At 44.5% G+C, this 13,546-nt stretch overlaps 2 protein-coding genes across 3 annotated transcripts in view; one reads left to right on the top strand and one right to left on the bottom strand.

Moving 5' to 3' along the window:
* LOC120924009 overlaps nucleotides 1-13,546 on the bottom strand; it is a 742,797-nt gene that overhangs the window by 237,601 nt on the left and 491,650 nt on the right. The gene's annotated exons all lie outside the window — the stretch shown is intronic.
* On the top strand, nucleotides 1,033-13,255 carry LOC120924304 (probable N-acetyltransferase camello). 2 transcript variants are annotated; one of them, XM_040335181.1, is made up of 2 exons: nucleotides 1,033-1,122; nucleotides 12,386-13,255. In XM_040335181.1, exon 2 carries the CDS (start codon nucleotides 12,416-12,418, stop codon nucleotides 13,073-13,075), a length of 660 nt encoding a protein of 219 aa, XP_040191115.1. In that variant the 5' UTR covers nucleotides 1,033-1,122; nucleotides 12,386-12,415; the 3' UTR covers nucleotides 13,076-13,255. The 2 variants fall into 2 exon arrangements, with proteins under 2 accessions (XP_040191115.1, XP_040191123.1); XM_040335189.1 differs by lacking the exon at nucleotides 1,033-1,122 and adding an exon at nucleotides 6,974-7,062.

Raw genomic sequence — 13,546 nt, 5'->3', positions numbered from 1 at the left:
TTACAATAAATGAACATGAATTCATCTACTAAATACTATCAACTCGCGTCCAGATCTCAGAATTTTGGAGCAGATTCACAAAAGAGATACGACGGCGTATCGCCCGTCGTAACTATGCGGCTGATTCATAGAATCAGTTACGCATAGCTAGCCCTAAGATCCGACAGGTGTAATTGACTTACACCGTCGGATCTTAAGGATGCAATTCTATGCCGGCCGCTAGGTGGCGAGGCCATTGCGGTCGGCGTAGAATATGAAAATGACTAGTTACGGCGATTCCCGAACGTCCGCGTTACCTGTCGATCTAACTTTACGTCGTTTCCGTCGAGTTACGCCGCGTAAAATTAAGGCTGAGCCCTAGTTGTTCTAAGCCATGTTAAGTATGGCCGTCGCTCCCGCGGCGAAATTTAAAAAACAACGTCGTTTGCGTAAGCCGTCCGTGAATGGCGCTGGACGCCATTTACGTTAACGTCTAAACAAATGACGTCCGTGCGACGTCATTTAGCGCAGTGCACGTCGGGTAATTTACCCGACGAAGCATGCGCAGTACGTTCGGCGAGGGAACGCGCCTAATTTAAATGGTGCCCGCCCCATTTGAATTGGGCGGGCTTGCGCTGAGCACATTTACGTTACACCGCTGCAAGTTTACAGGTAAGAGTTCTGAGAATCAGGCACTTGCGCTGTAAACCTGCGGCGGTGTAACGTAAATCACATACGTTACGCCGCCGAGGAGCAACGTAATTCTATGTGAATCTGGCCCATAATGTGCTGTAGTGGGATTTCCATCCGTCTCCCTGATATATAACAGTGTGAGATGGAGGTTCTCTTCATAGCACCGTGTGATAAATAAGATCTGAGTTCTGTGGAAAGCTTTCCCTATGTGTGCCCGGCACTGATCTCCCCTCTGCCCCACTCCCATCCCAGGCACTCTCTGTATACAGCTTTATATGGCACAGCTGGTGTGTAAGGGGAAGGGCGAGCGGAGAATGCCCCCCCCCCTCCCATAGGAGAGAATGTCACATGGCGGAGGGTTGTGGGTAGAAGACGCACAGGATTCTGGGAGACACAGGCTCAGTATGATCTAGGAGGAGAAGAGACTGCAACTGGTAGACGCTGAGAGAGGTACAATGTGTTTATTATTTCCTGTATTATATATTATTATATGATTATTACATCCTGTGTATCATATATTCCCAACACCGCAGACTGAGTCTGTTACATTGTATACTTATTATTATATCCTGTGTTATATATTATCACTACATCCTGTGTATTGTATATATTCCCAACACCGGAGACTGAGTCTGTTACATTGTATAAATATTATTATTATTATATCCTGTGTTATATATTATTATATTATCACTACATCCAGTGTATTGTATATTCCCAACACCGGAGACTGGATCTGTTACATTGTATAAATATTATTATTATTATTTCCTTTATTATATGATTATTACATCCTGTGTATTATATTCCCAACTCCGGAGACTGAATCTGTTACATTGTATAATTATTATTATTATATCCTGTATTATATATTATATTATCACTACATCCTGTGTATCGTATATTCCCAACACCGGAGACTGAGTCTGTTACATTGTATTATTATTATTATTTCCTGTATTATAAATTATTCGATTATTACATCCTGTGTATTGTATATATTCCCAACACCGGAGACTGAGTCTGTTACATTGTATAATTATTATTATTATTATTATTATTATTATTATTTCCTGTATTATAAATTATTAGATTACATCCTGTGTATCATATATTTCAAACACCGGAGACTGAATCTGTTATAATAATAATAATTATACAATGTATCCTGTACTATATATTATATTATCACTATATCCCATGTATTGTATATTCCAACACTGGAGACAAAATCTGTTACATTGTATAATTATTATTATTTCCTGTATTATGTATTATTATATGATTATTGCATCCTGTGTATCGTATATTCCCAACACCGGACACTGAGTCTGTTACATTGTATAATTATTATTATTTCCTGTATTATATATTATTATATGATTATTGCATCCTGTGTATCGTATATTCCGACACCGGAGACTGAGTCTGTTACATTGTATAATTATTATTATATCCTGTACTATATATTATATTACCACTACATCCTGTGTATCGTATATTCCAATAACCGGAGACAAAGGGCTGGATTCAAGAAGCAATTGCTTACTTGCCCCGGCGTAACGAATGCTCCTGATTCAGGAACCTCGTTACGCCAACTGCAGCCTAAGATCTGCGCGGCATAAGGCTCTTATGCCCACATATCTTATGCTGCATTCTTGCGATGGCCGCTAGGTGGCGTTCCCGTTGTGCTCAGCGTATAGTATGCAAATTGCATACTAACGCCGATTCACTACGTTGCGCGAGCCCTGCGTACGCAGTTTACGTCGTTTCCGTACGGTGTCTTTCGCGTAAGGCTGCCCCTGCTATTAGCAGGGGCAGCCAATGTTGCATATACCCGTCGTTCCCGCGTCGCAAAATTTGAATTTTACGTAGTTTGCGTAAGTGATTCGTGAATGGCGCTGGACGCCATTCACGTTCACTTTGAAGCAAATGACGTCCTTGCGACGTCATTTGCCGCAATGCACTTCGGGAAAGTTTCCCGATGGAGCATGCGCTCTACGATCGCCGTGGGAACGCGCCTAATTTAAATGATTCCCGCCCCCTACGGGATAATTTAAATTGCGCGCGCTTGCGCCGGGCAATTTTAAAGAGCGCACACGCAATTTACAGAGCTACTGCTCCGTGAATCGCGGGTAGCGCAGTAAATTTGTGGGGGCGCAGGGCAAAAACGTTGCCCTGCACCTCCGCAAAAAAAGCGCAAAGGTACCTGAATCCAGCCCTGAATGTGTTATGCCTCGTACACACGACCGGAAAAAAAGTCAGTCCGGCTGTGTGTAGCCCTCCATTGGACTTTTTTTCTCGGAAGTCTGACAGACCTTAGATAGAGAAACTGCTCTCTTTCTTTTCGACGGACTCACGGCGGACTTTTGCACGGTCTAAAGTCCGGTTGTGTGTACAAGGCATAAGATTGTATTCTTCTTATTATTATTATTACCCTGTACAATATATATTATATTATCACTGTGTATCGTACTTTCCAAACAACGGAGACTGGATCTGTTACATTGTATATTTATTATTATAGCCCATATTATTTAATATATGATTACAGCACCTGTGTTTTGTATATTCCAAACACAAGAGACCGTAATCTGTCACGTTATATAATTATTATTATATCATGTACTATATATAACAATATCCCGTGTCTGTAACTCTAAAACTATGTACGAGACAGTGGCATAATATATACAGGTAATAATAATAATAATAATAATAATAATAATAATAAATATAATTTTTACTTTATTTTTAAAATCAGAATTTCTTTTAAAAAATGTTCTGTTAATTTTTAATAATAATTATACAACATAAGAATTGCAGTCTCTAGTGTTTGGAATGTACAAGACATGCGACAGTGTCATAATATATACAGGATATAATAATAATAATAATAATAATAATAATAATAATAATAAATATATATAATTTTTACTTTATTTTTAAAATCAGAATTTTTTTTCAAAAATGTTCTGTTAATTTTTAATAATAATTTATTAATAATTATACAACATAATAATTGCAGCCTCTAGTGTTTGGAATGTACAAGACATTAGACAGTGTCATAATAAATATATATATATATATATATATATATTAGGGCTGCGGAAATTAACGATTAATTGTTCGATTAATCGTTAATTTCTTTGATCGACGAAAATTATTTTGATCGATCGACGATCCGCGGAGTGAGCTCCGCGGTCTCGCCCATAGGAAAGGCCGCGGCTTCGGCCTAGCTCCGGAGCCGCGGCCATCTTGGACCAAGTAGCGGCGCACTGACGTCATCATCGCCCGCCCTGCTAGTATTATATTCCTGTGCGCACTTGTCCATCAGCCTCTCTGCCGACGGGTCTGCCTGATGTAGGTAAGAGCGGACGAAGCATTCTTTATATTAGAGCTTGGGGGCAGATGTGTGTATAAGCATGGGGGCAGATGTGTGTATAAGCATGGGGGCAGATGTGTGTATAAGCATGGGGGCAGATGTGTATAAGCATGGGGGCAGATGTGTGTATAAGCATGGGGGCAGATGTGTGTATAAGCATGGGGGCAGATGTGTGTATAAGCATGGGGGCAGATGTGTGTATAAGCATGGGGGCAGATGTGTGTATAAGCATGGGGGCAGATGTGTGTATAAGCATGGGGGCAGATGTGTGTATAAGCATGGGGGCAGATGTGTGTATAAGCATGGGGGCAGATGTGTGTATAAGCATGGGGGCAGATGCGTGTATAAGCATGGGGGCAGATGTGTGTGTATAAAAGCATGGGGGCAGATGTGTGTGTGTGTGTGTATATAAAAGCATGGGGGCAGATGTGTGTGTATATAAAAGCATGGGGGCAGATGTGTGTGTATATAAAAGCATGGGGGCAGATGTGTGTGTATATATTATTAAAGCATGGGGTCAGATGCTGTAATATACACATCTGCCCCCATGCTTTAATATACACATCTGCCCCCATACTGCAAGAATATGCAGATCTGCCCCCATGCTGTAATGTACACATGGGGGAAGATGTGTATATTCTTGCAGTATGGGGCAGATGTGTATATTACAGCATGGGGGCAAATGTGTATATTACAGCATGGGGGCAGATGTGTATATTACAGCATGGGGGCAGATGTGTATATTACAGTATGGGGGGCAGATGTGTATATTACAGTATGGGGGGCAGATGTGTATATTACAGTATGGGGGGCAGATGTGTATATTCTTGCAGTATGGGGGGGATATATGGATATTACAGTATGGGGGGGGGAGATGTGGATATTACGGTTTGGGGGCAGATGTGGATATTACGGTATGGGGGGGAAGTCATTGATTGTGGAAACCAACTAGTGTCGAGTGATTGTATATAGTGTATACCACATTTACCACTGACTAATGCAGAGTTGCAATGCAAGGAGATTAGCTAAAAGTAGTTGTATCTGTATGTGCGTTAATTAATCGAAATTAGTCGATTAATCGATTAAAAAAACAAACGATTAATCGAACACAAAAATTTTAATCAGTAGCAGCCCTAATATATATATATATATATATATATATATATATATATATATATATATATATATATATATATATATATATATATATAGGATATAATAATAATAATAATAATAATAATAATAATAATAATAATAAAAATAAATATATATAATTTTTACTTTATTTTTTAAAATCAGAATTTATTTTCAAAATGTTTCTGTTAATTTTTAATAATAATTTATTAATAATTGCAGTTTCTAGTGTTTGGAATGTACAAGACACGAGACAGTGTCATAATATATACAGGATATAATAATAATAATTATATATATATATATATTATATTTTATTTATTAAATCAGAATTTATTAAACCACTAGGGGTCTGCGCTATAGCCCAATGACAGCCACAGCGCAGACCCCAATTGCCGGGAGGTCGTCAATAAACGTCCTCCGCGGCGCGCGCTGTGATCATCCAAGTCGCTGAGACTCGGGTGATCACAGATCCGAGTAAGGAGCTGATCCCGGCCCCTTACCACGTGATCAGCTGTCAGCCAATGACAGTTGATCACGTGATGAAAACAAAGCCCGGCGATAATTTTTTTTTCTCCTCACACTGACAGCGTGAGCCGATCACAGGCTTAGGTGCAAGGGACATCGGTCCCAAAAAGGAAGGAGGCACATCTGCCTCATTCTGCCAATCTATACCCCCTGCTGGTAGCCACCAGTGCCACCTATCAATGCCCACGAGTGCCACCTATCAATGCCCACCATTGGTGCCAATCAGTGCCTCATCAGTGCCACCTAGCAGTGCTGCCTATCATTGGAACCTACCAGTGCTGATCAGTGCCCATTATTGCCACCCATCAGTACCCATCACTGCCACCTATCAATGCCACCTATTAGTGCCACTTTTCAGTGCCCACCAGTGCCACCTATCAATGCCCTTTAGTGCCACCCATCAGTGTCACCTCTCAGTGCCCACCAGTGCCCCCATCTGTGCCCACCAGTGCCGCCTATCAGTGCCCACCAGTGCCGCCTATCAGTGCCCACCAGTGCCGCCTATCAGTGCCCACCAGTGCCGCCTATCTGTTCCCACCAGTGCCGCCTATCAGTGCCCACCAGTGCCACCTATCAATGCCCTTTAGTGTCACCCATCAGTGTCACCTCTCAGTGCCCACCAGTGCCCTATCTGTGCCCACCAGTGCCGCCCATTGCTGCCTATCTGTTCCCACCAGTGCTGCCTATCAGTGCCCACCAGTGCCGCCCATCGGTGCCTATCAGTGCAGCCTCATCAGCGTACATCAATGAAGGAGAAAAATTACCCGTTTGCAAAATTGTATAACAAAATATAAAAAAATATAATAACCGCAGAGGTGATCAAATACCACCAAAAGAAAGCTCTATTTGTGGGGAAGTGCATCAGCGCTGAAAGCTGAAAATTGGTCTGGGCAGGAGGGGGTTTAAGTGCCCGGAAAGCAGGTGGTTAAAAAAAATGTTTTGTTTATTTTTAATAATAATTTATTAATAATTATAAAACGTGACAGATTGCTGTCCGGTGTTTGGAACATTTGTAATCATATATGAGATAATAATAATAATAATAATAATAACAATAATTATACAATGTAACAGTTCTGGGTGTTTGGTGTGTACGATATACAGGATGCAGCTCAATATTATAATCATTTTACAATGTAACAGGTTCAGTCTCTGGTGTTTTATAATGTACATTATTATTATTATTATTATTATTATACAGGATTTATATGGCGCCAACAGTTTGCGCAGCGCTTTACAACATCGGGGAAGACAGTACAGTTACAATACAGGAGGAATCAGAGGGCCCGGCTCGGTAGAGCTTACAATCTAAGAGGGAGGGATACTCAGGATGCAGTAATCATGTAATATATAGGGCCAGATTCTCATACAACCTGCGGCGGCGTCGCGTAAGCCATTTACACTACGCCGCCACAACTTACAGGAGCAAGTGCCGTATTCTCCAAACACTTGCTCCGTAATTTGCGGCGGCGTAGTGTAAATGGCCCGGCGTATGGCCGCGTAATTCAAAGGGGGCGGCTAGTATTCAAATTAAGGGCGCCCCCGCGCCGATTGAACTGCGCGTGCGCCGGGCTGAAAAATAGCCCAGTGCGCATGCTCCAGCTCATGACGTAAAGTCGTATTCAAGAACGACTTAGGAAAACGACGTAACCGACGGAAAAAGACGACACGGACCCGACGCCATACTTAACATGGCATACGGCGGACTGGCGTAAGGTTACCCCTCATATAGCAGGGGTAACTTTACGCTTACGGAAACGACGTAAACGACGGTTACGCGACGCAAATTCGTTCGGGAATCGGCGTATGAGGCTCATTTGCACAGTCAAATGAGACCTGAACGTAAACGCCACCTAGCGGTCAGCGTTGTATTGCATTTAGGATCCGACGGTGTAAGTGACTTACACCAGTCGGATCCTAGCCTAATTCCCGCGTATCTTGTTTTGCGAATACAAAACAATGATACGCCGGCGGGAATTTCGAATTACGCCGGTGTATCAGTAGATACACCGGCGTAACTCTTTTGAGAATCTGGCCCATAGTACCTGAAAAAATAAAAATAAACATTATAATATTACAACATCCTGTGTTTCTTATGTTGCAAACACTGTAATTGTTACATTGTATAATTATTATTACATCCTGTACTATATGTTATATCATTAGTCTCGGCTCACACTGGGGAGGCCTCAAAGTCGCCTGACTCTGAAGCCGCCGCCGTACAGCGCGACTTCAGTGCGGCTTGCAAACGACTTCTGTAATAGAAGTCAATGCGAATCGCTCCGAAGTCGCCCCCAAAAGTTACAGGAACCTTTTTTTTTAATTCAACTACATGGAATGCGACTTGTCAGGCGGATAAGTCGCCTGAGTGTGACCCGAGCCTCACTGCATCCTGTGTCTAGTATATTCCAAACAACTGGAGACTTTAACCCCTTGCTTACTGGGCACATATACCCCCCTCCTGCCCAGGCGAAATTTCAGCTTCCGGCACTGCGTCGCTTTAACTGACAATTGCGCGGTGGTGTGACGTGGCTCCCAAACAAAATTGACGTCCTTTTTTCCCCACAAATAGAGCTTTCTTTTGGTGGTATTTGATCACCTCTGCCTTTTTTTATTTTTTGCGCTATAAACAAAAAAAGAGCGACAATTTTGGAAAAAAAAACACAATGGCCCGGATTCACAGAGAGCGGGCGCAAATTACGCCGCCGTAGCGCAAATAATATACGCTACGCCGACGCAGCGCAGAGCGGCAAGCATTGAATTCACAAAGCCAGTGCTGCCAAAACTGCGCTGGGCTTCGAAGGCGTAAGTTGGCGTAGGTGGAAGTGGGCGTGAGCCATGCAAATGAGGCGTGACCCCATGCAAATGATGGGCCGAGCGCTAGACAGATACGTATCACCAACGGCGCATGCGCCGAGACGAGGACGCATCCCTCTGCGCATGCTCATAACCACGTCGGAACAACTGCCTAAGATACGCCGGATAACTGCTTACGGCGTGAACGTAACCAACGCCCAGCCAGACACACGTCCAACGTAAACTACGTAAAATACGCCGGCTTGAGTTCCCTGGTGCAGACCTTTGCATGTCTGCTGCTGAGTTACACCTCCTTTATGGGGCATAACTTTACGCCGGACATACAACTTACGCGCACATCGCGTAGCCTGCGTCGGGCGCACTTACGTTCGTGAATCACCGTATTTCCCTCATTTGCATATTTGAATGGCTAAACAATGGGAGCGTCCAGCCTAAATGTGCGCCCACGCTACGCCGGCGTAGGCAAGTTACGTCGGCGTATCTTAGTTTGTGGGTCCGGCGCACAGATACGACGGCGCACATTTGCACTTACGCGGCGTATCTAGAGATACGTCGGCGCAAGTGCTTTATGAATCCGGGCCTATATTTTTTACTTTTTGCTATAATAAATATCCCAATTTTTTTTTTTTTAAATATATTTTTTCTCAGTTTAGGCCGATACGTATTCTTCTACCTATTTTTGGTAAAAAAAAAATCGCAAAAGTTATACTATAGCGCCTACAAAATAGGAGACAGATTATGATTTTTTTTTAATGATTTTTTTTTTTTACTAGTAATGGCGGCGAACTGTGATTTTTATTGGGACTGCGACATTACGGCGGACACATCGGATACTTTTGACACATTTTTGGGACCATTCACATTTATAGAGCGATCAGTGCTATAAAAATGCACTAATTACTGTATAAATGTGACTGGCAGGGAAGGGGTTAACACGAGGGGGTGAGGAAGGGGTTAATGTGTGCCCTGCATAGTGTTTCTAACTGTGGGGGGAGGGGACTGACTGGAGGAGGTGACCGATCTGTGTCCCTATGTACAAGGGACACAGATCGGTCTCCTCTCTCCCTGACAGGACGTGGATCTGTGTGTTTACACCCCATCATTACACACAGATCCACGTCCTTGCTCTGTGTTAGGCATGTGCATTTTGTTTCGTTCTGAATCGAAATTCTACAGCGCCCCCTCCTGGTTAACCCCTTCACTGCACTGACAGTGTCATTTTTACAGTAATCAGTGGGCCAGATTCAGTAAGAATTGCGCTTTTTTTACGGAGGCGCAGGCCAACGATTTTGCCCTGCGCCCCCGCAATTTTTTTGCGCTGCCCTCGATTCACGGAGCAGAAGCTCCGTAAATTGCGCGGGCGCGCCGGCAAAATGCCCGGCGCAAGAGCGCGCAATTTAAATGATCCCGTAGGGGGCGGGAATCATTTAAATTAGGCGCGTTCCCACGCCGATCGTAGAGCGCATGCTCCGTTGGGAAACTTTCCCGACGTGCATTGCGGCAAATGACGTCGCAAGGACGTCATTTGCTTCAAAGTGAACGTGAATGGCGTCCAGCACCATTCACGAATCACTTACGCAAACGACGTAAAATTCAAATTTTGCGACGCGGGAACGACGGGTATACGTAACATGGGCTGCCCCTGCTAATAGCAGGGGCAGCCTTACGCGAAAACCGACGTACGGAAACGACGTAAATTGCGTACGCAGGGCTCGCACAACGTTGTGAATCGGCGTTAGTATGCAATTTGCATACTATACGCTGAGCACAACGGCAACGCCACCTAGCGGCCACCGCAAGAATGCAGCCTAAGATATGCGGGCATAAGAGCCTTATGCCGCGCAGATCTTAGGCTGCAGTCGGCATAACGAGGTTCCTGAATCAGGAGCATTCGTTACGCCGGGGCAAGTAAGCAATTGCGCTGTGTAACCTATGGTTACACAGGCGCAATTGCTTCTTGAATCCACCCCAGTGCATTTTTATAGCGCTGTTCGCTGTAAAAATGACAATGGTCCCAAAATAGTGTCAAAAGTGTCCGATGCGTCCGCCATAATGTCGCAGTCACGATAAAAAATCGCTGATCGCCGCCATTACTAGTAAAAAAAAAACATAAAAATGCCATAAAACTATCCCCTATTTTGTAAACGCTATAACTTTTGCGCAAACCAATCGATAAACGCTAATGGCGATTTTTTTTTTCCAAAAATATGTTGAAGAATACGTATCGATCTAAACTGAGGATTTTTTTTTTATATCTTAATTATAATAGAAATTATCCAAATGATTTATTTTTTTCAGATTTTTGTTCTTCTTCACCTGTGGTTTATATTTAACCCCTTCCATACCGGGCACTTATACACCTTCCCGCCCAGACCAATTTTTAGCTTTCAGCGCTGTTGCACTTTGAATGACGATTGCGCGGTCGTGCTACACTGTACCCAAACTACATTTTTATCATTTTGTACCCACAAATAGAGCTTTCTTTTGGTGCTATTTGATCACCTCTGGGATATTTATTTTCTGCAAAAAAATAAAAAAAATGACCGATTTTTTTTTAAAAAAAAGTATTTTTTTTGCTTCTGTTATAAAACATTGTAAATAAGTAAGTTTTCTCCTTCACTGATGGGCACTGACGGGCACTGATAAGGCGGCACTGATGGGCACCGATGAGGTGGCACTGATGTGGTGGCATTGATGAGCACTAATATGCGGCACTGATGGGCGGCACGGATGGGCACTGATAGGTGGCACGGATAGGCGGCATGGATGGGCTTGGATAGGCGGCACGGATGGGCACTGATAGGCGGCACGGATAGGCGGCATGGATGGGCTTGGATAGGTGGCACAGATAGGCACAGATAGGCGGAACAGCTGGGCATGGATAGGCGGCACGGACAGGCACAGATAGGCGGCACAGACGGGCATGGATAAGCGACACGGATGGGCACTGATAGGCGGCATGGATGGCCACTGATAGGCGGCATGGATGGCCACTGATAGGCGGCATGGATGGGGCGATTAAGTTCGCATGTGTTGCGCTATATAAGTTTTCATTCATTCATGGGCACTGATAGGTGGCACGGATGGGCAAAAATGGGCACTATTGTATGTGTTGTACTAATGGATGCCAATCAGTGCCAAACAATGCCTGCCAATCAGTGATGCCCATTGTGGGCACTGATTGGCATCCATTGCAGCACTGATTGGCATCCATTTTGTGTGTCCTCCTCATCCCTGGTGGTCTAGGGTGGCATCCTTTTTTTTTCCACTTGTGGTCTATTTGCCCATCCCTGGTGGTCCAGTGGGCATCCCTGGTGGTCCAGTGGGCATCCTCAGGGGGGGGGGGCTGTGCTGATGATCGATCAGCACAAACCCCCCCCCTGTCACAGGAGCAGCCGATCGGCTCTCCTCTACTCGCGCCTGACAGACGCGAGTGAGGAAAAGCCGATTACCGGCTTTTCCTGTTTACATCGTGATCAGCCTGTGATTGGACACGGCTGATCACGTGGTAAAGAGTCTCCGTGAGAGACTCGTTACCTTGATCGGTGTTGCGGGGTGTCAGACTGACACCCTGCAACAACGATCGCCGCGATGCACGCCCCCGGGGGCGCGCAGCGGCTCAGAATCCTGAGGACGTCATATGACGTCCAGTCAGGATTCTACAACCACTTTGCCGACGTCAATCTGTCATTGGCCGGAGGAAAGTGGTTACATTTTTTTAATAATACATTTTTTTTTTCAAGAAAGAAAAATAATTTGGTATCAAAGATATTTACCCCTATTTAAATATGAAGGTAGATGGTTTCTATAGTAGAATATTTTTGTAATTATTATCTTATGTCTCTGCAGGATCGGCTGGGTTGGCGCGTTGAGGGGGCCATGGCCGAATTCACAATCCGAGTGTATAAGAACAAAGACTACAATGCGGTCCGGATGTTGTTTGCCGAGGGGATGCTGGAGCACATTCCGGCCACTTGCGCCCACTTGTTGAAGCTCCCCCGCTCCCAGTTCATCCTCTTCATCTCCTTCATCAGCCTCCTTTTAGTCTCCAAGTCCTACTTGCTCTCTCTCATCAGCCTGGCTGTTGTGTTCATGGGCGGCCGCCGCCTGCTGACCAAAGAGTTCCACCAGTACGTCAACCAGTGCCAACGAGAAGACTTGCTGGACATCGAGGAGTCTTACATGGCCAGCAACAACTCCTGCTTCTGGGTGGCGGAGTCCGACGGGCGAGTTGTCGGGATGGTCGGCGCCCAGTCCGCCCCTCGTTCTAGCGAAGTCATGCTGCTCAAACGTCTGTCGGTGGCCAAAGACCAGAGGCACAAGGGCATCGCCAAAGCCCTGTGCGTAAAGGTCATTGACTTTGCTCGCCAACGGGGGTACCAAAGGGTGACACTGGAGACCTCTATGATACAACTCGCGGCTCACAAATTATACGAAACCATGGGATTCCAGAAGACCGACGACAAGGTCCTCCCGACACTGTTTGGAAGGTTTTCCAACTTCTCCATCCTGACTTTTGAATATCCAATCAAAGAATAATACGCCGAGGTGAAGACGGATAGAGGACTGCCTTCTCTCGGAGAATTTAGCACTATTAAGGTTATTTTTACAAAAAAAGAAGGAATGAGCATGAGATTAAAAATTCAAAAAATTTATTTTGGAACCATTTGAAGTTTTCTAAAACTTTTATCACTGTAGCCAATAAATGATTGCTGCTTGTTTTGTGTTACTGTGAAACACGTCTGTAGGCCAGGATTTAGGGGTATCTAAAAGGATATGAGTTGTGGATAGAGTGTGGAAGTGATAGAACCTTGGGAGCACAGGCCTAACTAGAACTTATAGGAACTTGCAAGAAGCCATGAAAGGTCCCCTTTTCCCTCAGTCCTGGGGCCCTTTCCTCTGAGCCCGGGCCCTTTCCTCTGAGCCCAGGGGCCTTTCCTCTAAGCCCGGGGGCCCTTTCCTCTGAGTCCGCTCCCTTTCCTCTGAGCATGTGGGCCCTTTCCTCTGAGC

This window comes from Rana temporaria, chromosome 1 (genome assembly GCF_905171775.1).
Source record: "Rana temporaria chromosome 1, aRanTem1.1, whole genome shotgun sequence".
NCBI lineage: Eukaryota > Metazoa > Chordata > Amphibia > Anura > Ranidae > Rana > Rana temporaria.
This window is presented reverse-complemented; position numbering and strand designations above follow the sequence as displayed.

Coding starts and splice junctions, on each gene's coding strand:
- LOC120924304 (XM_040335181.1), top strand. CDS start 12,416: ATGGCCGAATTCACAATCCGAGTGTATAAGAACAAAGACTACAATGCG.